This window comes from Grus americana, chromosome 5 (genome assembly GCF_028858705.1).
Source record: "Grus americana isolate bGruAme1 chromosome 5, bGruAme1.mat, whole genome shotgun sequence".
Taxonomy (NCBI): domain Eukaryota; kingdom Metazoa; phylum Chordata; class Aves; order Gruiformes; family Gruidae; genus Grus; species Grus americana.
The window spans coordinates 3,552,745-3,579,098 of NC_072856.1; the positions used below are offsets into that span (position 1 = coordinate 3,552,745).

General features: G+C 42.5%; 1 protein-coding gene across 7 annotated transcripts in view; it reads right to left on the reverse strand.

The window, feature by feature from the left end:
* ANO1 (anoctamin 1) overlaps positions 1-26,354 on the reverse strand; it is an 84,062-nt gene that overhangs the window by 36,618 nt on the left and 21,090 nt on the right. For all 7 annotated transcript variants that reach the window (XM_054827666.1, XM_054827665.1, XM_054827664.1 and 4 more), the window contains exons 2-6: positions 11,394-11,569; positions 7,388-7,714; positions 5,035-5,133; positions 3,306-3,457; positions 1,952-2,006 (exon numbers count right to left, since the gene is read on the reverse strand). In XM_054827666.1, the coding sequence (XP_054683641.1) occupies positions 1,952-2,006; positions 3,306-3,457; positions 5,035-5,133; positions 7,388-7,714; positions 11,394-11,569 (809 nt within the window). The remainder of the gene's footprint in view (positions 1-1,951; positions 2,007-3,305; positions 3,458-5,034; positions 5,134-7,387; positions 7,715-11,393; positions 11,570-26,354) is intronic.

Sequence of the window (26,354 nt, forward strand, 5' to 3'; positions counted from 1 at the left end):
TTTTAAATAAGTAAAAGGCCTTTGGCTTAGTTTCTATTCATCAAAGACTTGCAGGGAGTGACTAGATTCCTGTTCATTTTGCAGTAGGCGGAAGGGTCAATATTTGCACTATGGTTCAAAAATACATATGAGAAAGGCGGGAGACAACTTTAAGAAACAAGAATATAAAGACAAATGCACGCGGGATAAAACGATGCTGGGAAACATTCAATATGTCTTTTACTACCAGGTGATTTACAGGGATGTCAAACAAAGCAACATACAACCAGCGTTATTGTTATTTGTCCAGTGTTCCTTGAGTGCTTTAAAAAACCCCCATCCCTCCTCTTCCTCCCAGCCTCTGCTACGAGCTCCTTTTGTTTCAGTCCATTTTTCAGTTAGTCTTGCTCACCCTCTTCTCCTATGGTGCCATTTTGTCTTGCAACCTTTCTCAGACAGCTGGTTGTCATGAATTTTAACTCTAAATTTGCTCCCTTAAGTTTCTTATCACTACTTACAAGTTTTTTGACTATATATCTAGACACAGAAAAGAGAGTCTATGAGCAAAAGCTATGGGGTTGTTTTGTTGTTTGGGTTTGGTTTTTTTTTTTCCAATCAAATGAAACTTTTTTTTGCAAATAAACCAATTCAATGTTTGTCTTTTTCTTTTCTGTTTCTGTGCTGCTGCATCTGCCTTCCCTGGTCAAACTCACCCAGCCCTGATAACCTGCGCTCACACCAAATCAGTGCACTTCACGCTATGGGGGAACTACGTCGTGGGGTCCACACACTGGAATTTCAAAGCAGGAAAGGGAAGTTAGATATCTTACACCCCTTATCACCGTAGCAATAAAAGGCAGCTATAATTGTGATATAAGCTCTTTTTGAAACCACTTAGCATCCAAAAGGCTAATGTTAAATATGAGATAAAAGCAGGCTCACAGTCGCATTCCAACGCACCGATTAGCAGCAGTGGACTGGGGCAAAGAGTCCACATTATACTTTGAAAAGTGTTGCAGCAAGCGCTGCTTGGCATGGTCCCTTCAACTGCCCTGGACGTCACACGAGCTGTCCTTTCCATGCCCCCCTCAGTGGCTACAAAGGAGGCTACACCTTCTCCTCCACTCTATTTTACGTTCCGTAAGTCACAGGGAAGTACTCAAATGTAGTTTGTGATATCGTAATTCCTGCATCAGGCTTTATTTCTGTAAGGGAACTGCAGAAGTTTAATTACGAGAGGAAAAGTCCCATGCTAGCTCCGAAGGAGGAGAGAGACCCTCCAACACGAAGGCAGGAATGGCTCAGCCCAGTGCCAGGACTATGCATGCGTACATTGTACCTGCTAGTGTAACAGGGGTGGACAGATGCATGAACTATCAGATCAAGATACAATTTTCTGTCCTTGTTGCATTTGTTTCATGTAAACTTTAACGTTAAACACAAATCATACATAATATTAAATAAAACTCATAAACCTCAACACTTTTAACACCGTTCTAGAGAATTGCCCCCAAAAACCTATAAATATTATTCCCTGTAAATACCTCGCTGTTTCACTGAAATTTGTTTTGGGAGGTTTCACAGCATTTTGTAAAAAGAGCAATGTACAGTTACGAAAAGGTAAACGGGACACAGGGGTGCAGGCAAGTGGCGGCAGAACCAGCGGCAGAATCCAAATCTATTCCTTTCTCATGACAGGTCTACTAAGAAACTACGTCCCAGATTCACCGCGAACTAGAAAGAAGATCCAAGTTATTTTCCAAAAGGCAGCAATGTGTTAGCATCAAAGGCTATTCAGCTAAAGCTGGAAATGCTTTCTTCATAATTTCAATAACTGATGTTACAGGCGATCCCTGGCATTCGGTTAAAAAAGGCAAACTTGCAACAGGCTTTGTACTAGAGCTGGCAAAGGGGCTGTTAACACCATGACTAAGGCACTATCCACCGTAAATTATTTATATATAGTACTTACTATAGTGCTTCTTGTTTTACTGTCAAAGAAGGAATCTCTGTCAGACAAATCAAATCTGTTAAAAGATTAGAAGGAAGCCCATTAGGTTAAAAAAAAAAAAAAAAAAAGCCAGTAATTTCCTGCTCTTGTTGACCCCTTCAATAGTTTCGTTTCTCCTGGGGATCTCTCATAGCTCACATTGAAGAATAGCTTGTAGAAACCTCGTTAAAAAGAAAGTCCATCCCAACTCTCATGTTTTAAAGAGGATGCTTATACATTTCACTGGTTTTATATATTTATAGGTTTTTCTGCACAAGAGAGACTTGATGCTCATTTCAGTTGAATTCCTGACCACTGCTGGCCTTAAATTTCTCCTAATAATCTTCACATTTTGTCTGTACCTTAAACCCTGCGAAGCCAGTCTTGCCTCCCTTATTCAGCAAAGACACAGGTGGTCTCACTGAAAAAAGCCACCGCTGCAAACAGGCACGTCCACGCCTAAGCTAAGGAGCATCTTTTGGGCTTTCTCCGAGCCACCAGGCTCCTTTGCTGCAGGAACATCCAACACGTACATAAATATATAACCACACTTCCTGCAAGCCCAAGAACGCGTCAAACGTCACACACATCGACTGGCCCAACTAACATACACAACTCCATCGGTGTTCCGCATCCCTTGATTAAAAACTGAAAGCCCTGTATGTACGGCGAAGGAATCCTGCCCTAGGACTGTTATTTGTTCCAGCTGGCACGTACATAAACACGGCCTTCAAAGCTTCTCCTCTGGGATGCTGGCCAAGGAAGAGCAGCAGCAAAGCAATCCAGGGCAGTCAGAACCTTGGCTGGGCCCCACCTGGTGATTTTTTCCTACACCCACGTTTACAGCTATTCTACTGATCTGAAATCGATGGCAAAGCTACCACGGACTTCGCAGCATTTCCAAAGTCTGGTTGGCAGTACGTGCGTGAGCTGCCCGTACCAGATGAATGGAATTATTCTGAAATTTATTAACCCACATCTCTGGCTCCAGATTTTACCGAGCATTTTATGTAACATGGAAAAGAGACTATTGTAAACCACATTGCAAATCTTGTTTGGCAGTCTAACGGCTGATGTGTATTGTTACATAGATACGTACCAGATACCACAATAGCAGCACAGAGATTTCACAGAGGGGCTCTACAAAGCCTCATTCCTCAACAGCGAGGGGAAAAACCCCCAAAACAGTAAATTTACTGCAAAAAGGAAATATTCCTTACAGTAGTCACTAACAAAGCGTTGGCGTTTGCTTTCCCTTTCACCTTCTGCTGCCTTAGCTACTACCAGGAAGGCTGGAGCCTGTTGACATGGACGTTTACCGAAAGCTTTCACTTACAGGTGCTGCTTCTCTCTGGAGAAGGGGTAGGAGAGGCGCTTCACCGTCTGAGGTTTGTGTTCTGCTACTTTTGGCTGGATGGGCTCTGTTATTTTTTGAATTACGGAGTTAATCTTTTTCAGAAGACCATGGGTCTGATTGATCTGATACATCTGAGTGGGCAAAGAGAAAAAAAAAAAAACAGTAAAACTGTATTGCTTTTAGGTTGTCCATAAGAAAGAGTGACTGTAAGGAACAGATCATCAATTAAATAAATACATGAGAAGAAATTATCGAGGAGTATTACCTTTTTGAAAACATTTAGAAACACATAGGTGGATGGGAAAGTAAAGCAAGGCGAGCAGAGGAAGCCTACTGCTTCTCCTCTGAGCCAACGCACGGCCCGTGTTTGGTTCCAAATAATCAGGCTGGGGTGTTCAGCGGAGAGATACTCGGCGCTGGCTCCTGAGACACCCGCTCCTCTAGCACTTACTATTTTCTTGGTGCAATGGGACAAAGAAATGAAGGAGCTACGGAGTCCCTGTGCAAAACAAAAGAAGCGGTCTCCTCTCCCAAGGAGCTTTACTGGGAATATTGTACAGGTTTCAGGAGCTTCCCTTCTTCCAGATAAAGGAACCAAAATATCTTGAATCCTCTGCTGCAGTTCTGTAGCACTACCAGGAGGAATTGTGTTAGCAGGTCACAAAAGAGGATTATTAGCTTTCTTCTCTGAGCCACAAAAACTATCTGCAGATCCAGGGCTGGTCTCCCACCGCAGGAAGATGCTCGGCTGGAAATAAGGCTTTAGGGGTCTGAGGGTGTTCTCGGGCACATGGCTTCTCCTGGGCAATGCCTGCAGGCTGACCTATCCTCTTTCGCACACACACACAAAAAACCCCCACAAAATGCCAACCCTAACTTTGCTTTTGTGGCAAAGCAGCTTCAACCATGGGATCACAACAGACTTTTTTTTATCTAGTTGTGCTTCTGATTAAAATCGGTGGTAAGTGAGGCAATAATGGGGATTAATATGAAATCCAAACCAAAAGTGTGGGTTTAGTGTTGTAATAAATGATGCTGGGCTTTGAGACTGTCTCTTGCTCCATTATAGACTTCCCTCTGCAGTCTGGGACATGCACTTAGTATGTGTTTAAATATTAATCCATCTCTAAGCTATGCTCACTGAACAGGTAGCTATCTATCACAGATGATTTAGAATTGATGAAAATATGCTGTCATCTCTTTAATGATATTTCAAATATTCTGAAAGGTAATTTATTTTGTGGTAGAGTAGTTCCAACTCCTGCAAGTATGACTAATGATGTATACGAAGAGTCACTAAACCCAGCGAGACTACTGCACACGAGTTGTTACTCTTATGTTCATTTTTTAGCAGGCTGGCATTTCGAGTGAGAAAAAATCCTCCAAAACACACACAGAAATTTCACCATCGATTGCAACCTCTTCTTTTAAAACACGCTGAGAGGATGAGGCATTGTATGAAATCACTTGCATCGGGTACAGATAGCGGTAGCAGCTGGGAATTCTTGATTTCTATTCCTCCTTCCAGTTATTCTTTCTGCTGTCCTAAGCAAGCATGTTTGTGGCTCTCATTTGTTGTACGGATTAGTTAACTATTTTAAAAATGCTTGTGGGAAGAAAAGTCTACGTTTGTAAAGTGCTCAGAGCTGAGCACATGTTTAAACTATGCCTTCCAGAGGAGGAAAAAAAAAAGAAAATCAGGACTCACCTTTTTTGTGGGCATCTTGAGCTTAAGAAATTCTGCCTCTCGACACAATACATTCCACGGTGCGTGTATTTTTACAAATCCAACCCCATGGATTTTAGTCTTTAAAAAAAGGCAAGAGAAAAGGTTAATAACATGAGGAAATTAAGTATATTTCCTCTTGTGTTTCATACATATTTAAGGAACAGCCTATTGCTGCCAACACGCTAAATCTCAGTTGAGACAGCTAGTTTCCAACAACAGGACAATCACTGAACACCTCTCTGTGCTGAGCTGCTATAAAACGTGACTCAAAAATGCTATTGTCTTCCAGAACAATTACCACAAGGTTAAACAGATAAAAATTGTTTGGGAAATAAAAGCTAATGACTACGGACACAAATACAGACTAAGCCAGTTACATTTGAAGCGCAGGCATCCAGCCAAACGGTACGATTTTGCGAGTGCGTCGTAATTAATGGAGCCGAGAGAGTCCCTGCTGCCTCCTAAGAGCTGCTCAGTATCTCCAAGGACCAGAACTGCACTAAGAAAGAAGCAGCCTCAGACACAAATGTGAATATCTACATTAAAACACTACGCATTTTAATTAGGAAAACTGCTAGGAAGAATTCAACAAAACAAAAGAAAAAACCCGAAGATAAATGTTAACGATAATACTAGGGGTGTGCTTGCATCCCACCGGCTCTCTGAGCTCCGTTCTAGATGGCCGGACACGGGGGTTTGCTCCTGGCCTCCCCCATACACCCGTATTTACTCCCACCATCGGGGTAACATTACACCAACGGAGTAAGCATTTCAAATGATATCAAACTAGCAGGCATTCAGCAAACAGAAGAGAAAGAAACTTTAACGAATCTTTCTAATCTTGCTGCTGTATCAACTCGGGCAGTTATTATAATAACTAGCTTTCGCTCAGCTATATTCCACGCTGGCTTTCTAGAAACCCGTTACTCAGAGGACGTAAATAACTGCCAGCCTTCCCATGAGGCATGACTTCCAAACCACCTTTGAATTTAATTCATTGAAGAGAGTTTAAGTGACTTAGTAAACATCATCTGTTTAAGAAACCTTTGCTCTTTTTGCAATTAGCACGGTCTCCAACGCAGCTTCGTGGCACGCTTTTCAAGCCCAAGCGGTTGCAGGTTTTTCTCCCTACGCCGATGTGCTGGATATGGAAACTGATGTAAAATCCCTGCGGCTTCCTTTCATCTCTATACATTCCTGATCTGGTTTGGTATCTTGCACTGAAAGGACAGGGTTCTCTCTCTTTTACGGTGTCCTGGCTTGAACCCTGAGCCCTTCTCCATCATTTGAAATCGTGTTACATGTCATAGGTGGGGACCTCCCCTCTAGCAAAGGATTTAAATATCTACAACTTGGCAGAGGCAGGCTTCAGTTCACTACAACAACTTGCAAGTTTGACTGAAAGCAAGTATTATTTTCACATGGGGGACAGAGAAGTGAAAGGGGTTTTTCACATTATACCATGCAAAATATATATTTTTAATATATATATATATCATGCCTGTAATTTGTGAACAGTAGTGGCAGATTTATTTTTTAACACTCTGATCACAGGTCTAGACGTTTAATCTCAACTTTTAGATCCTCTAAATAAAACCATCATAAATGTTTACTGTCACAGGAGTTTCAGGCATATTGGTTGGATCGGTTAATTGTGACAGCCCTCTTTGAAATTAATATGGCTGTGGCTATTTCTACTAATCACACACTGGCAGTACTTCACACACATCATTTTTTATATAGTCTAATGGTCTTTTAATAGAATATATTGTTTTCAGGGTAGGTGAAAGGCGTTACAAGCTGTACTGTTCATATCTAAGAATGGAAAGAGCAAACTGTACTACAGACCCACGTGCTCAAACACGTACCAGAACCTCCTGAACAAACTTAATTCTCTTTAAGTCTATACTGAGGCATAAAAATGTCATTGTCTGTATAGGTATTTTTCATCAGAACTGGAATTACCAGTGGATCCCAACCACAGCACACTGTAAACCCACCAAACTGGGATTAGCGTTCAGAACAATTTAAGCCTCGCTTCTAGATACGGCAACACGTCAACAAGCTGTGTTGCAATAGTGGATGTGCCACGAGTCTTGGCCAAGACAAGTAAGAAACTTCACCTCATGGGGCATTAACAACACCGCGGCCCATTCCTAATTAATTAAATTGGTGAGTGAGGATGGCGCTGCCAGAACCGAAGTCAAATCCTGGAAGAGTTGAGCTTGTGTAACCTTGATCAGAGCCAGGTTCACAGGAACAGCTCAGCACCTCCCAGGATTCGACCACCAGCGATCGCCCTTATCTCTAACCATTTGAAACAGCTCCTTACGTCCTCATCGCGTTCCAGTTCCAGACCGGCCTCCACAAGGTTCCCTTCGTACTCCTCCCTGCGAAACCTCTTGTCGTCTTCGTGGTAATCCACGTGAGGTTCGCCTTCCCCCATCTCCAGCTGGACTCCCCTCCCGGGAAGCGGCTGATCCTGCTTGGCGCTTCGGGCACTTGAATCATTATGATGAACTCTCCTGGTGAGCGTCTTCCCTGCTGAGGACTTCTTGTAGTGATAAACTAGTATGTAGTCTACTTTTCTCTTGCCGTCTCTGAAGTAGAGTCCATATTTGCAGTCAGCATCTGGATTTTTGGATAGGGAATTTAATAACTGGAAGCAGGGAATGGGGGTGTGGAGAGAAGGGGAGAAGAGAATAATAATGAGTATACACGCCAACACGGACGCCAGACAGACCATATCCTTGTATCAAGGACTCCTTCTCGCCTGGAGCACACAATGACCCATCTTCAAACAGCATACGGGAGGAGCCCCCCCACGCTACTTACTCAAAACAATTTTGCAAGTTAACACCTGCAATTTTACTGATAGCCAGCTGGGATTTTATTGGCCAGAAATAAATAGCTAAAATGACTGGGATTGAATCTAATTACCAGCACACTAGCTCATAAGTCAGCTATTTGGTGGATTTGGTTTTCTCCTTTGGGGGTTAATCGCCACTAAGATCATCTGTCCTTTGCCACCCAAGACATCTGCGTTTCAATTCTGACAAATAGATTAATATCATGTGCAAACACTTCTCACTTCTCTTATCTATCGCTGCAAGTTTGTATCATCTGAGAAAGAGATCATCTCAGATACAGACTGAAGGGAGCCAGCTGGTCATGAAGCGCGGCCAAAAATGCAGATGGACCGTAGCCAGGGAAGTGGGTTCACTGCTTACTGAGTTCATCGCTGTTTTTCCCCACTTATAAAAGCTGTGTCGCTTCGCAATCTGATGGTGGCAAAAGCTTTATTCCCGCTTCGAATTAACACTGTGTAAGTGTTGCAAGATGCAAGAAATGTAAATCTTAAAACACAATTCCATTTCCGAGCATTTATCTGAAATACTGCACGGGGCAACTGTAGAAACATACCAAAGTACTAATAATTATTCATTTCTACTTTCGGTAGCACTTCTCATGCACAATTCACAATTCTATCCTTGGAGATGCACAGACCATTCAAAAAAAAAAGTGAAAATTCACTAATAACTTGCATTTGTTTTTACAAAAAACGCTCATCACAGGTGTGGCTTTTCAGGGACATTTCTGGCTTTTAATTTTACAGAAGAATGTTAAGCCTCCACGTAGGGAGAAGGACTTCTGTGACAAATGATAGCAACTGGCCATCAGTTGCAAATCATATAGGTCAAAATCCATTTGGGATGTGTACATCTTCTGCTTGTTTCATACACAAACCCATGAATTTAAGTTATTTTGCAAACAGTTGTCTCTGAGACAGTCCAATTTTTAAACTCCAGATGAAAAGAGCAACCTCTGAGCTTACTGTACGGTAAATATATCACAGCCAACATAGCTAAAACTTCAGCGAAACCCACCCAGTGTTAAACAAATTTGCATACTTCTCTGAACATCGCTTTGGGGAGGGGAGGTCCCAGCTACCGTAACAATAAATTAATGCCTTTAAGGGACAGTGTGTTCGTCCCTTTTTGCCTCGGGGAGATTTTTACTCAGACGACAAATTCAAGCAGCCAACCCCACCCCATCATCCTGAGTTTGGAGGGAGGAAGAAGCGCACTGAAGAGTTAATTAGACAAGTGAAATCAGATGAGCGCGTAGCATTAACACACAGCAAAGAGGACCAGCAGACAGCAAGAAGCCCGAGATGCCAGACAGTACATGGAGCACCCATCTGCCGAAGCGGGGATGCCTGAACGTGCATTGCTTTCCAAAGCCTGACTTGACCATGTCTGCCCAGGGCCAGCTTGGCTGCAGGTCCCCAGCTCCTCAGTCCCGTGCAGCTTTGCTCCATGCCTGCCTTTGCTATCTGTTCCTCTCGCCTTTTCCTTCAGGATCCCATCTCTCTTCTTCATTTAACCTAAACCCTTTGCTCCAAATACATAAATATGTAATAAAATAATATGGCATTTGCTGTAGTTCACTCTTTGTCCTGTTCCCTCTTTCCCATGCTCCATGTCTGTCTTATTTAGCCATGACAATATGTCTTATTTAGCCATGACAATAACACATTCTTCAGGGCACAGGCTGCTCATGTTTGTGCCCTATCTACATATTCCTATTTAGTTCTTAGGCATAACTCCAATATAGAAGGCCATTAATAACTATTACTTTCTGATTGCTTCGTGTTTAATGGCATGCATGTGGAAATTCAGAACACTTTCCTAAAAGAAGCTGACAGTCTGCTGGTGGCCAGCAACTCAGTGATGCACACTTCTATAGAAACAAAGTATTAAGAAATAGTAACTAACTGGATTTTCAGGATATAATGCCTCTTCAAAGTAAACAGTTGTTGTAAACAAGATACAGGAATACTGGGATTTCTTTTAAGATAACTAATTGTATTTAATTATTAAAGATGTGTTGATCTTATTGATTAAACATCAATTTCTGAAAAGCTGGGCAGAACTGAGAGATGTTCAGGTAAGTGCAGGGAGATTAAAGAGGCAAAAGACTCAGAGGCCAACCACTTCCTAGCCTCACTGGGCTGACTTTATGAGGGACAGCAATTAGCTGGTCTGTTCTGGAGACTAATAAAGAAAGGAAACGGGCAGGACCGAAGAGGGCACATGAAGATGACAGCAGTGAGCGCGCCAGATGTTTCTAACTGCTTGGGGAGCTCAGGAGAGATCCATACATCCTGGCCACAGCTCCTCTTCTCCCGGAGCACGCCGTGGGTAGAGAAAAGCGGCACTGAAAATCCCTGGTTTCTCTGTCTCTTTGAGCTACTGCCACGGGGAAGGGAATAGGTCACACTGCAGAAACTGAATGAGAGCTTCTTCCCATTTCTTCAAACTTTCCTGTTGAAAAGCTCACTCTCTGATAATTTAGGAGAAGGTGCTGCACTGTGGATACTACAGCCTCAATAAATTTATTTAATATATGAGAATATATCCCACTGTGAAAGGGATGCAGCCAAAAGACTCAAAGAAGCCCGTTGGTCCCGTTTTAAAGAAAGAAACGGTTAGATTCTTTTAAGGATGTAGTATCAATGCTGGACGGTACTCAGGCCACATCCTTTCTTGCAGTGCTCCTACGCTGAAATCGAGCTCAAGCTGTGTTGACTTAGACCATGTAAGGTTCACGTCCCTTCGGTTGAAAATGAGACATAGGAAAGACATTTCAGTTTTACCACAGCAGGAGGGATGTTTACACTCTGACAGAATTATTCCTCCACGCTCCATCCTAATTAAGCACAAGCACAATGAATCAAGTATTGCTTTTCCTGGTACGTCTTTCTCCAGCGAGATCTGTTATACAGCTCCACCTCAATTCCTTCACCTGAATAAACTCCTTTTTATGTGTTTATGACATAACCAAGTCCTAATCCTATTGGGTATTCATGTTACTAACTTTCTTTAACATCGGTGTTAAAGAATTTAACCAAGGCACAATTAATGACAGTGGGAATCTAACCTCTGTTGAGCGCTACAGAATATTAGTTTAACGTTACCTATGTTAACAATAGCTTTCGCATGAAATTTTAGACATTTTTTTCTGCTCTACTCTATATGGACAAAGAGATTTGAAGGTTGCCACAGCCTCATTGCCAGATTGATTACTCTGAGAATAGCCAACCCCTTTTTACGCTACAGGTTAAACAAGGATCCGTTGCTTCCCTTCTTCACATCAAAGAACAAACCCCACTGAACTAGCATGTGGTGTGGCTGGTGGCCATCTCCTCAGCACCTCTGAGAAAGGGAAGGAGAGGATTTCACAGCATCCTGGGCATGGAAAGAAGGAGAAATAAGCTAAGGGGTAAAGCACAATACGCCAGATTCCCAGACACATCTGGCAAGTCCTTTACTCACTGTACTCTCATGCTGGTCATATCCTATATCCTCAATAGCTCGGATGTTGATAATGTGGATCCCCTTCTCCTCAGCAGGTAGACAGGAGTATTTCTTGTTCACCCTCATTCCTCTCTCCGGAGCCTCGTTGAGATCTTCTGGCAGAAAATCCACCCCATGAAACTCACTGTCTGTGTCTGAAAAGAAAAGGAACAATTTCATCAAGACACTTTAATCCCAACACTTGCTCCTCCCAGAGCCACCCAAAAGCTGAAACGTATCCTGTTCCTGCCTCCTTCTGCCAATGAGCCCTTGTGCAGGGCTCCCACCCTCCTCCGTACCTCCCTTCTCAGCTTTCCTGCAGCCCTCTTCAGCCCTACCTAGGTCTCCTCCTCCTCCAGAGGAGTGTTCAGTTAACTTCTTTTCTGCGCTGCTGTCTCAGGATGTGTTTACTGTATGGTCTCATAGAATGATTGTATTTCTTGGCAAGAGAAGGAAAAAATGGGAGGAAAGAGAAAAATAGTCTGAGAATTAGCTGGTGACAATAGGTGGCATGGGTTTTTCCCCTTCTCGGTAGGCATCTTCTCCTTCATCAAGCACTTGTTCATGCTGAAAAACTAAGCAGTGGGTTTCCCCTCAAGTACCTATATACTGCATCTGAGGTACTGAACCATTCTTATTTACATAGTCTTGAAAATCTGAGGTTTTCTCCCTCTCAACCTGCCAGACACCCATACCGTTTCCACTTATTACTTAACTACATAGATGGGCTAAAGGATTTCCTGTAAAAATTTCACTACAAACTGAGCAACCAGATAACTGATAAAATGTAAATTAGTGTTTGTGTATGTGCATTTATGCAAGCAATAGAAGGCAAAGTTTTCCAAGATTTGATTCAATATTGAAGTAAAATACTGCAGCATTATGCCCTTTTTTTAAACCACATGGGAGTAGGATTTGCTTGTCTAAAGAGTGAAGATAAAGCAAGAATTTTAGAATTTAGCCTTGAATGGATACTAAATTAACTCCCCCCCCCCCAAAACAAACAAACAACAAAACCACGCAGAGGAGCACGCTCTAATATCAGCTATATTACAACAGTCTGTTGCTGCAACTAGTTCAACACTCTTTCTCTGGAGCAGACAGCAGTAGATAGCAGCAGAAATGGTACAGAATTAGCCCCTTAGGAAAAATACTTCCCTCCTACCTAGAGCTGCCACTAAGCTTATGATGAGGTGAGGACAGATACCGCATTTTAATTAGCTATGTCTTAGCCTAAGAGCATATTATTCCTCTTCACCAAACTACCTGTCTGGATTTGGTTGAACTTCAGGGATGACGTGGAAGGAAGAGACAGGGAAAATCACATTCTCCAACAAGTTGGCAGATGATGTAAAACTGAAGAACACAGTTGATGAGCTGGAGGGTAAGGTTGCCACTTCGAGGGGTCTCAATAGGCTGCAAAAATGGGCTGAAAGCCGCCTCATGAAACTCAACAAGTCCCGCCCTTGGACAGAATAGTCCCAAGCACAAGCACAAACTGGGCATGCACCAGATAGAAAGTAGCTCTGGACAGGTTCACAGTGATCGTCTTCAGTGGTGAAGGACAGCTGTGTACTGGACTTCATTAGTAAGAAAGCCAAGACAGTAGGTCTAGGGAAGTGATTTTCTCCTCTATTTGACACTTGTCAGACCACAGCTAGAATGCTGTGCCCAGTTTTGGCTCCTCAGCACAAGGAGGACATTGACAAACTTGAGCAAGTCTGGTGGAGGACCATCAAGATGGTCAGGGGGCTTGAGTGTGTGAGGAGAGGCTGCGACACCCGTACTTATGCAGCCCAAAGAAGAGAAAGCAAACGATGGAGTCTCACCATTCCTGCCTTCAACTACCTGCTGAGTAGGTACAGACACAGCAGAGCCAGATTCTTCTCACAGGTGCACAGCAAAAGGATGGGAGGCTACAGACACAAGTTGCAACAAGGGAAATTATGACCAGACATTAAAAAAAAAAAAAGAAAAAATCTTAATTGTTTAACAACAAGGGTGATCGCATAATGAGGAAAGGGCCCAGAGAAACTGCAAGTCTCCATTCATCCCTGGAGAGCGTCAGAGCTCAACTGCACATGGCCCCAAGCAACTTGACCCGACTTTAATGTTGGGAGGGCACTGCATGAACCGGTCCAGGTTCTTCACGGTGACACGCAGGAGTTAGCGTGGACAACAACTTGCAGCAGCAGAGGAAGAAGGTGCAGCCAAAGCCTTGGCAAATTTCTTGAGCTCATCAGGGTAAAATAAACATTATTATGTTTATGTATGAAAGCCATGCTTCTCTGGAACTCACAAACACCATGAGTTTGTGGGTCTTCGTTTCAGTTCCTTTATCTGGGAAACCTACTGCCCCAAGGCACTCTCTGCAAGCTGCCCGCTTTCCTAGGAACTGCGGCACTCATTAACGCCATCACCTTTGCATAAAATCCGGGCAGCGATTATTGTTCATATTTCACACACACAGCACGTAACGCCCACATCTCTGTGGATCCGTGCTGCCGTTCTTGGCTTTTCTTTAAAATTCTCAAATAGTTACCTCAGAAAAGATGCCACACTTGCGATCTTGGGCAGTGTTCTCAAACTCAGTAAATCACTCGAATAACAATTTGTAACAGTTGAAGCAGCTTTTTACGGGGTAATATACAGATGCAGCCAAAAATCAGCTAATGGGAGCGACTAGCGCGTTTGTAACAATTCCCTACACATATACGCTCTCTTCTTCCCAACGTAGGCATGCATACACACACACTCCCTGAACACATGGGAATGGATACAAAATGGGATCAGCTGCAGAATCCTATAGCTGTAAAATACTCATATAACAATACAACAACTCTTGGAAGTCCATAAGCATAACAACCTGTGTTTTTCTTTGGAAGAATGCCTGAAACAACTTTGTAGAAACAATAGCTTAAGTGCTGTAAAAGTCCTCCCTCCTTTCTCCTCCTTTCACACACGTATGAAATAAAACCTAGTTACTTCAGATTACAGAGGATATTAGAAGAGAAGTACCTTTCAGTGACTATGAATCTGAATATTCTGTATATCTCATAAAGGACCTGTCAACTGAAAAGTGCTAGTTTAGAAATTGCAATTAGGATGGAATACGTTTAGAGCAGAAAATCACAAGCTTGGTTGAGTCCAAATGAGCTCCCTGCGCTCTGGAGCTGCACTTCTGAGCAGCATTTGTTAAGTCCACGGTACAGAGCGAGGAGACCTGCTCGAATGATTCAGTGCTACTGTGCAAGCCCCAACAATCACCCATCCGCAAGCATATATTTACATTTCTGTTTACGCATCAGTAGCCTGGCAATATCGGAAAGAACAAATACTTTAGGTAGGCAATGAGTCATACAATTTTGGTTTATTATGACTACTGGAAAAGATGGGAAATGTGAGAACTTTATTGATACAATCTTAATTACAACAAGTTTGATTTCTGTACTTAAAGATGATGTCAGGATTTAATACTAAGTAAAGCCATCCAAACCACTTTGGTAATTACAAACGCAGAGGCATTATATCTAGTTCACTTATGCTGATTTGGCAGAGGTCAAAGCATTCTGTTGCAGTACACAAAACATCTTTTTATATGGAATAGAGTATTTGAAAGACTCAAAACCATCAATCTCTATTTTGTGTTAATTCTATTAAACAAGGACAACAATTTAATCTCAAAATAAATTCACGTTCAGAATTATTTATGGCGAGATAGTAGATGTAATACGAAGAGCATAAAGCACGTTAACGTCCTAATTCAGCTAGAGTCACATCTTAACCTCTTTGTTGGGAGCCGAAAGAGGAGAGTATTGTGAAAATTGCTAGCTTTGCTGCCTTCAAACACTGACTAACTCACTCTCTTCTACTTACTAACCAGAAAACACGACAGCAAAGACTTGAAGAAGTGCTCAACGTATTTCAACACAGCCGTATAACCAATCAGCCCTTTCTCCTCCGTATCCAGAGCTGATGTTGTTCAGAAACCCATGGATTTCGAGACAGCAGAAGCTCCTAATATTCCTGGAACATAGACTCAGACCCACCTGATGCTTCTTTTACACTTTATTATGTATTGCTTTGTCATTTCCCAATACTTGCTACGAATTGCAGAACACCCTGCCAAGTATTCAATATATAAGGATACGCTTAAAGCATTCCTCGCCTGTCTCAAAACTTCCACATTCTGTAAGAGTGCAGAACGCTGAAAAGCATTCGATATCAATTTCAATCCCATCCATGAACCAGGTTTGAGAAATGATTTGGTGAACATCAGACGTGTATAGAATTTCTACCTTCCTTAGCACAGGCGCTGCCAGGTAATTACCATATTTACTGTTAATAACCCTGTATTTTTCATGGCTGGTATAAAAGAACAGGCTTTTAGGCAGGACTTGTGATTAGGACCAGCTCCATAGGGTATGTGACCATGCACATATGTTACCAGCTATGCCTTTTGTTGTTAGAGTGAGGTAACATGGGAGAGCCAAAAAAACCAAAAGACGACATAGAAACAGATGTTGGCAGCAGCTCTCGAGCTACCTTTCTGCTCTCTGTGGGAGTTTTCCCAGAGATCCTGGGATGCTGTGGATTACGCTGAGCCACCAGCTGCAAATCAGAGCATGAAGATGCTACGACGACCTTGCGAACTGCAGTAAAGGCAGCGATATCTTAGCCATTATGAAATGATTTCTCTGTCAGATGCATCAGGTACAATGAGTTCTGTGCCATTGCCAGTACAAAGTAAGCAAGCATTACGTTCATCTGAAGTAGATAAACTTCTATTAATCACAGAGATGAGAGCATGAGGACAGAAACTGGTGAATGAAAAAGATCAGAAGAGACAAGTGCATTGAACAGCGAGGAGGGTCTGTGCATGTCTTGTGTCTTCTCCCCCTGAATCTCCAAGGAGTCTCTCGCTCTGAACAATATGGGAAACAAGATTAAATTCATTAAAAAAAAATCCCTCAAACTTGCCAACATCTGCTCCTTTGTTCAAACTTCAGTTGCAGCTGTAAAAGTTCTCAAACTCTTCTTGCAAAAGTTAACACTAACTCATTAACGATACATTTTCCACCACAGAAATCTGGCACGTTATGCTGCAACCTTTACTCCTTTAGACAATGCTTCTTCATTGGACTTTGGTGACCAGGTGAATCAGAACTGAAAATCTGCTCTAGAAATGGGTGTATTTTCTCCATTACTAGCCTCAGACTTGGTCAACCAGCTTATTAATATTATAGCCACAATCACGTATAATCGCTGAATATTCTCAGGCAAAGAAATAATTTTCTCATTAACAGAAACGGAAAATTGCATTCACACAATGCAGTTTTTACAGAAACATCCTGCGCTAGTTCCAAAACGAGCATCACCAAGTCAGCATGAGTATATATAAACAAGCAAACAACTACTTCACCGCTCAGCCTGAAACCAGTAACTTCGCTGAAGCTGCTCCTCTCACCTCCGCTCCTTTTCTTTTTTAGGGAGTACGTTTAGGAAAGTCGCTAGAACAAAAAGTCATAAAGACATTTAAGTTAGCTGTCCCAGTTGTTCTCGACGAGGAAGAAGGAGAAGTTACAAGACCATATGATTTAAGGCTTTTAAATGTCCACGTTCTTATCTTTTTGCCTTATATAAACTGTGATAGAATTCGGAATGAAAAATTAAGAATCACACAGGATGAGTTCCCTGAGTGAATCTTTTGAAAGGAGCCAAAACACCAGTTCTTCAGAAAAGCTTCTGAGATACTAGTGTATGGGGTTTAGATTCCTCAAACTGAAGCCATTTCTTTCATTTGAATTAACAAGTAGAATTGCTGTGCGCAGGTCCCAGAACCGGCAATGACCCTGCTGCAATAGGGAGGAAGCATATTAAGGAAGTCGTGCACACACACACAAATGTACGTTAAAAAAAATACACACACACGTGCATATAAATATAGGTTGTATATTTTCTTTATACTATGCTCTTTCTGCAGAGGAAATGCTAGTGTATGCAATATGTTGGATATTTTTTTTTTATTTGGGTTATTTTTAAAAAACTTTGATAGATACTGAGAGAAAAACCCCTTAGTGTGTTTTTACTGACTATATATTGCCCCCTAGCAGCAGAATCCTCCTTCAGCACATTCTTACCCATTTCTTAACTTCCTGTATCTTCCAAATTCAAAGCTACAGGTTAATCCTTGGGCTGGGAAGGAGAAACGAAAATAATTCTCACAAGCAACTCACCTATCACTTCCTCCTCTTCTTTGTTTGTTTTTTTGTTTGGGTTTTTTTTTTTCCTCCTGATATATTAAAAGTTTATCAGATTTGGAGCCCAAAATCCCTGCTTCGTCCTCGGGAAAATAAGGCGAGGCAAATGTCAAGGAAGCCTCGGTATGCCACCCCACCAGCGCGTCTCATTCCTGACCTATGGGTCATTCCTCCTGGCCCGCGAAGCTCTGCCGTGGGGCCGCCAGCGAGGATACCCACCGCTGGCAAAGAGGGGAGTTCTTTTTTGGGATGCTGACACCTGTTTACGAGGCGCTGGCCTGAGACCAACAGCCCGGTCAGGAACCACAGTGCTCTCCAAGGAGCACTCGTACATGTCCTGAACTTTTGTTCTGTTCAAAGTCCAGAAGTTAAGCACTGATTAGATCCACATCTGCAACAATTTGATTTAATTTTTCCTTGGCCTCTCCAGTTGCGAACAGCCAGATGTTGCCTCCAGCAGCAACGCTTCTGGAGATGCAGGAGGTTGCACTAATACCACTGACTGGCCTGGCAGGTAAAGGGCTGCTGGAAAAGGCAAGGACCTACCCCCGGGCAAGATTAATGCTGTCAGGGATGCCGACACCTCCCGTCCAGCCGCCTGCAGAGAGGTGACTCCCTGCCCCGTTGATCTCCTGTAGCACCGTGCTAAGTAGGACACCCTGGAACTCACCCATCTCCTTTGCTTTTGCATTTATTTTAGAACTTGGCTGGAGCCTAGGTCTGTACAGGGTATTACCTTAATGAAGCAAACAGGAGGTTATGATCCAATCCATTAAAAAAAAAGAAAAAGATCGAACAGCGAAATAAAACTTGGATTCCGGAGACATTTTCCTTTAGAGATTAGAAATATTTTTAAAGCAGGACAATCTTAATATAGCCGATGCTGACAACTTTGTTAGCACTTTGCATTACGCTGAATGGCGGAGTCCATTCAGAGACTTTGTGTTCAGTATTTGGGAGTCTGAAAACCAACTCCTGTCACACGGGTGGAGAAAATTGAGCTCCTGGCAGGATTATTTGAATCATCAACTTGCTTAACTATATTTCTCAGTACTGACTTAGCAACGGTGGGTCTCTAGAGTGGGGCTGCAGCTTTCCTGGAAGGCTGTCTACAGCTTTAAAGTTATTGATCTATTATTATCAGCAACATGTTAAAAGAAGCTTAGAAGGACACACAACTATGACATCATTTCTATTTCTGCCCTTCTATTTTTGTTTTTAAAGATTAATTTACTGTTTGCGGTATGCAGCCCTAGGCTTGAACACATCTAATCTGATACAACCCTTGGGAAATGTGAAATCTAAAAATGAAGAGCAAATTACCTAAAAACCAAAATGATAGTAAAATGAACATTTTGCTTGAAAGTTTGGGTTGAAAATTGGCATTTTCAACAGCACATAAAGGACCAGCAAATATAAATTCTACCACAACAAGACTCATATTGCCCGTATATTTAGACCCTGGAAAATCCCACATTTTATAAAAAACACACAAAGCCTCCTCCACCCACCCCCAAGACAAATTGCACTTCCCCCTCAACCCCCCCTCCCCACCTACCAGGAACTGTTTAGTCGTTTACATTTTATATTAGTTTGAATGAGAGCAGAAGCACTGGCGTGATTCGCCGAAATGCATCAGGACTAAAGGCTGTAACCCTCCTTCTCAGGTGAGTTACTGCTGACATCCCAAAGCATACCGATGACTTTCTTGAATGCTCTCTGGAATGTCATGTCCCGAGTTATATGTATCGTGAGAACAAGAGGATGGACTAGATACGGAAGATCCACTGAATCCATGCTCTGCAAATCCTGCTAGCGAAGGGTTATGATGCTCGTTGGTTTTGTATGCATGTTCCGAGGGAAGGCAGTTTTTACAAATGGGACCAGTTAAAGTGAAAGGAAAAAAAATACTAGAGATTATGGGGAGAGAATTGGTATGTACTGGGACAACGTATACCTAAACTCTCACAGCAGCTTTTAAAGATATCTAAAGACATTGAAATATTAAGTATATTTTCCTTTACCAAGCTATTACAAATAGCTCCTTATACCAACCATGTGAAAATGAGGATCCAAAGGTTATCAGGATTTTTTTACTATTAAAATACCAGTCACGGACTGCAACCTGGGGCTGAGCCCATAGCGTATACTCACTGGCAAAGCTGCTCTTGATCCAAGAGATTTCCCATTTAAAGTCCTAATCTTGAAACATTTGCACTCCTGTTTAGATTTCGTCAGTCACAAGGGTATTCAGACTGCATAGACTTAGGCATGGAAGTCTCAGATGGTTTTGCTAACCTGATAAAGGTAGTTTTGACTACAATCACCGTATTCAGTAACCGCAGCTCTTCTACGTTTGCGCTGAAAGAGCCAGTCACTCTGGGTGGGGTCGGGTATTGTATGGCAGAGCTCCACCTTATATATGTTCTTTGGGTGTGCCAAAGCAGGTGGAGCTGATTTGATACCGAGATGGTGGTAGGCAACATTCATCTGAGGTCCCAGTGCAGCCTCTAGCACTGTGCTATATGAGAAAAACAAAACTAAAATCCTGCACTCAGCAAAAGCTTGGTTCTAGCGAGATGTCGTGGTTTAACCCCAGCCGGCAGCTATCCGGTGGGATGGTGGGGAGAATCAGAAGAGTAGAAGGGAGAAAACTCATGGGTTGGGATAAAGGCAGTTTAACAGAGAAAGCAGAAGCTGTGCACACAAGCAAAGCAAACCAAGGAATTCATTCCCCACTTCCCACGGGCAGGCAGGTGTTCAGCCATCCCCAGGAAAGCAGGGCTCCCTCACGCGTAACGGTTACTCAGGAAGACAAATGCCATCACTCTGAACGTCCCCCCCTTCCTCCTCCTTCCCCCAGCTTTATATGCTGAGCATGACACCATATGGTATGGAATATCCCTTTGGTCAGTTGAGGTCAGCTGTCCCGGCTGTGTCCCCTCCCAACCCTTGTGCACCCCCAGCCTCCTCACTGGTGGGGTGGGGTGAGGAGCAGAAAATGCCCTGACCCTGCTCAGCAGTAACAAAAACAGCCCTGGGTTCTTACTGTTTTCAGCACACATCCAAACCATAGCCCCACACTAGCTGCTGTGACGAAAATTAACTCTATCCCAGCCCAAACCAGACAAGTTTTCTTCACACCCCGGCAGTTTTAACTTGGACGCAGAGCAACATCGTTGTATGACAATAAACTGCTAAGTTTCACTGGCAATTGAAACAATCTCTCTCTCTCCCTGAGCAAGTGAACGCAAAATCAATGAAGGGAAAAAACTCTATTGACTCTTGTCTATCCGTGAGAACAGCATTCCCTGCGTTCCCCAGCCTCAATGAACTAAGTTGAGGCATACCAAAGGCAGAAGACCTAAGAAGCGACTATGCAACCAGGCAGTCTCCTCCTTGTTTTTAAGGAAGAGGTGCGATCCAACTGCCACAAAGAGTCTGATGCTCCGAGGTGCCACGTGCTGGCCAGCTTGCTTGCCCTATGCCAGAGGATGCAGGAAGACATGCTATAGGAAAATACGATACTCCTGCTCAGGATTCCTGGTGGTCCTATCTTGGCTGGCAAAATTCTTGGAGCAGAAAATTAATCCATCAGCACAGCCAGCTTTCCTTCAGTGCCGGCAAGAGGAAGGATTGGGCCAGTGCCTTGGTAAGGCATTTTGAGACCCCCAGATGAAAGACACACTTGAAATGTTTGAGCGGAGATAGATATTCTTTGTAGTTTGGCCCTCGGCAGGGAAGCTGATAATGACAGCAGCGCTGAGCTCAGGCTCACCAAGTCTCTTCCTTAATGAGCTTTACAATCTTTACTATCTGGTACATCTTCATATCAAAGGGGCAATCAAGACCCAGTCTAAGTGCAAACTGCTGCCCTGCAGGTTTTGTAACAGGGGACAGACCTATGAAAAAGCCTGGACTATCCAAAGGCACACCAGTCAATCCACGTTTACTACCCAAGACCGAAGGAGAGGAAATGGCCATGAAATCGCTGTCGACTGTAAAATGGAAAGCAGCAGAGCATGGAGGGCTCTGCAGGTGCTGCAGGTGTTCAAAGGCAAAATCTCTATCCAGATTTCCAGGTTTCATTCCTAACTTGCTCTTGTTTGTTCTGCAGCAGTACTTTTCCAAAAGGAGCTCAGAATCCATACCAAAGGTATGGCCCTCAAAGAAGAAGATTTCTGCATGAAGGCATTCATGTCCACAGCCAGCATGTAGGCACTTAACACCCCCTACCTCCCCCCCAAAAAACCTCCAAACCCAATGAGTTCATATCGTGGGCACCTAAGATAGATATATTTTCAAAGATCATTGTGTTCAACCTGTGCATAAACAAGGATGTCTTGGCAAAATCAAAGAGATGTCCTCAAAAAAAAAAAAAAAATTTTCTAATCATTAAGATGATCATACATGACACTAATGCACTAATGAAACCAGAAATAATAAAATACTGGACTACAGTTGCCCTATATCTCAACAAGTGTGAGCTAGATATCAAAAGGGAGAGCTCCTTCTGTCTTATTCATTATTCTTTGAGAAATCATCCCCAGAACTACAAGCATCAGCAGGTGAGCATACATCTTCCTATGACATACTCTCTCTTTGGTATTAGACATAAATCCTCCTCCCTTGAGGAAACAACTCTGAGCACCATAAACATATGACCCACCAAAACAAAAACTAGAAATGATAGTTTCAAACAGTATGTCTCTATCGTAGCCAAATATTCTGTTAATTCCAAAATTGTAGCTGTTCCATTATGGTCCAGCAAGTGAATGGTATCAGTCGCTCCTGGACTGGACAATGCAAGGCTCCACCAAAAAATGTTTTAGGGTTTGTTTGGGGTTTGTTTTTTTTTTTTGTTTTGTTTTGTTTTTAAATTATTTCTACAGCTCTGAGACTTTAGCAAAATATAACCATGCATGAAGCAGACCAAAATGGATCTCACCCACGTGTCCGGTGATGGTCTGCCTGAAGATACCCTGGGTAAGAAAGGAAACTGCAGCGCCTGCCAAGAGCAAGCGTTTGACATCAATGCAGATAGAGAGAAAACATCATTTGTTTTCATATTTCCTGAGAAAGACACTGAAGTTTTTGTAACCATGTTATTTATAGAGGGCCAAGGTTTCATCCTAGAATTTAGGAGAGGAATTTATTTTCCTCTAAAGTGTGATTAAGTTTATAAGCTTAAGACAAGGTTTTATTGTGTTTTTCTGTTTTGGTTAGCAGAATAATATTTCACACGCTGTCTTCTTTTTTTTTTGAAAAAGGAAAATGTTCCGTTCATTTATCTGGTAAATGTTTATCAGTTCGGTGAAAAAAACCCTAAACAATGGAAGAAAATGGAATTAAATTTTAATATATTGCTTATCTTCAAGCACAGAAACATTTAGAAAAACAATACTCTGCATGAAAAAAAAAAAATTCTTGTTTTACCAAAACATTGAGAAAAGTAATTTCTTTGGATACTGTCCTTCAGTATATCTGCTATTCCATAAACTTTTTCAAAATATATTGCAAACTGCTATTTGCAAACTTTATCGCTTTTTAATAACACATACTCTATGTTAGTTGGTTTGTTCAACCAGTTTACGAAACACGTGGTGGATATTTGCCAGCTAGGTTTCTAGTCTCATGAATAGTGTCTAAATTTTTTAATTTTTTAAAAAATATTCAAGCTCTTCAGTAATTACCTTGAAGTGATTGCTTTCAAACCTGCAATAAATTTTTTGCTGCTTAAGAGAAAGCAAATTTCTCCTCCCTGACCACAGTTATGGTGTCGGTACTGGCATTTAAAGGAATAGAGGGCAACTAGGCAAATAAAAATTAAGGTGGCACAATTCTGACTGATTTCAAATCTAATGGAGATAGCTTGCTAGTAACGCCCTTGAACTGTTTGCTCTACTAACCTTTGGGATGTCTGGAACCCATAGCTGTTGCTATTTTTTATTATGACTGGCCATGTATCAGAGATATTCCATGAAGCGATGTGGTAGAGCAACAGTGGTTACAGTGGAACAGGTGTCATTACGCTGGATCAGCTATTGCACGATGCCTTAATTTGAGAGACATGCAATATTTAAAATATTTGAACCAGTTGCAGTGGTTGAAAAAAAAAATTGCTAGGGGTGTAAATTTTTATTTCCATAGTCACTCTCCAGCCCAACTGCAGATCAAGGCACCTTCCACTAGCTGCTTGGTAAAGACGTACAGAGTGGCAGGCATCTCACCTGGCTCAACGGCACCAGGGCATTGCCCACAGCCAGCCCCCGAGCCAAGGCACACGTGTGGCCCCCTTCACCTCCTTCGCACGATAAAAACCTTGTGAAAAATAAGACGACCTTCCAAGCGATGTAAATTTGTTTCTTGCCAATATAAGAGCCATGGAGGAGCAGCAGCAGATCTGCTTGGGATAAAATGTGCGTGCAGTCGAATTCCCTGGCTTTATAGACTGGAAGAGACCAGATACTGAGGAAGGGGGGAGGTGTGCAAATTGGTGAGGGACCTGGTTAGGGAAAGCTATGTCAGACCTCCTCTCTGAGGAACAGCTTCCATCCCAGCAGCTCCTCTGGCAGTGGTGAAGAGCGCAGGATGCAGTATAGGCATTTTGCACGCCACCAATACATACAGAAAGGATATTAGTGCCCCCAAGCAGTGGATAATGACTGCAGCTCCATCAATAACTACACGTACTTACATGAAGAAATATTTCAACGATTCAACGCATGTAATGTTTCTGAATCTATTTATTTTCTTACCTAATTGTAACGAGTCTTTTTTTTTGTTTATATGAAACTAAGTTCCTGATAACTTTTGTCTCTAACTATATTCCTTCAGGAAGTATTTATAACTCAGATCAACAGTTTATATTTCTTATTCCTTCCCTACCTGTGGGCTGGTTCTTGCCTGTGAAGCCCTCCTGACCGAAGGCAGGAAGGACAGTGAATGCCATCACAGCTCCAGACAAAGCAGTCCAACAAGATGCTTCAAGGAAACTTCAGAGAACAGAGAAAGTCTTCTTGATTAATGTCCCACAACAGTACATCACAAAATTTAATTTTGTGGAAGGCTGGATGCTCTAATGGTACTGAAAATTGGAGCGAGTATAGCATAGGTATGACTTGACCCAGCCCAAAGCTTTTGGAGTGCCAGTTCTCACAGGAGAAAATATCTACAGACCAACGCTGTACGTATTTCACCCCTGAACATGATGTTCCAGCAGAAAAAAAATACCTCATCGCACCTACTCCAGCCTGCGTAACAATTCCTGCAGCACCCTATCGGGATCTCCCTGGACAAGAAAACATCGAGTGCTTTCTCTGCTAATCTTTCCACTCGCTAATCAGCCCTCAGGCTCTTAGAAGGGACTCAGCCTGTGACCTTTTAAACAAGATTTAAGAAGCCAAGCACCAAAATCAGTCAACTGTAGAAAAATATGTATCTGAAATGCTATTTTTCATAGTAAAACAATTACTTGCTGGTTTGACAGAAAGGGACACATCTTGCTAATCTTGAGGCTTTTTAGCACTTGTATCCTGTTTGGCTTCTCTTCTCATGCCTATTTATTTGGGAAATTTATGGTGCGATTCCCAGAAGTTTGGATGGCGTATCGCTTACCCACTTCAATAAACAATCTGGAGTACTGTTTAAATATGGAAACGCTTAGCAGCAGCACAATTAAAGTGAATGGTTGTGCTGCCGCTATGCCTTAGGAAACGTACACCTTCAGGAAAAAAAAGAGGGGGAAAAAGGGATTTTCTTATGTATTTATCTTTCATTAATCCATCCACATCACTGGGGTACAACACACAGCTGTAAGAATTACAAATTGCAAACTATCGATTCAGTTCAGCAGATAACAATTTCCACCCAGCAATGACCTTATAAAGCTCTGCCCTTCTGAACGGAGCCTTGTGGCTTCATCATTGGGAACCAAACGAGGTACACTGGTTGCATCCTCATGGGTTGCAGTCCTCATGGGTGCAACGGCTGGCAGTTTAAGCTGGGATGCCAAGCTTCTGCAATCCTAAAATGGATCAATATCCCCACCACCGGCCTAAGGTCCTTTCTGCCCTTGAGCTGGAGTCTCCTTCTTCTGGTTTGGGGAAGAATACTTATTGGTTTTACCATTTACTGACAGTTCTGCCTTCTCCTTACTTTGTAGGTACCAAAGACAAGGCTGTTTCTGCTCAGGTCCTGGTGACAATAGATTTCTCAAACTTTTCAGAGTATGTGAAATATAGCCACATAGAACGTGGTAAGCCACACCTGACCAAACGTTTCTTCAGTTTTCTAAATCTCACCTCTTGCCTAAACTCCTGTAAAAATACCTTCTCTCAGAAACTCAACTTGCTGTGCGCAATGAGGATGTGTGACTCACTCTACCAAAAGAGGTGAGAATGATTAGCTGGGAATCTTCTGAGCCTTTATACTACTGCCTCATGACGCTCACCTCCAAAAAACCAGCTGAGATTTTTCTTGCTCAATCTCTAGAAAACCTCACCTGGTACATCAGCTCCTTTCTCACGTGTCAGTTAAGGGACAATCTTGTAAACCTCTTCTTCCTTGTAAATCAAGCAGAAATTGGTTTTACTATAGGTAACAACTTGAAGCTGCTGGATTGCCCGAGCCCCCTCATGATGGTGTAAGAAACTGCTAACACAACACTCCTCTGCTCCCA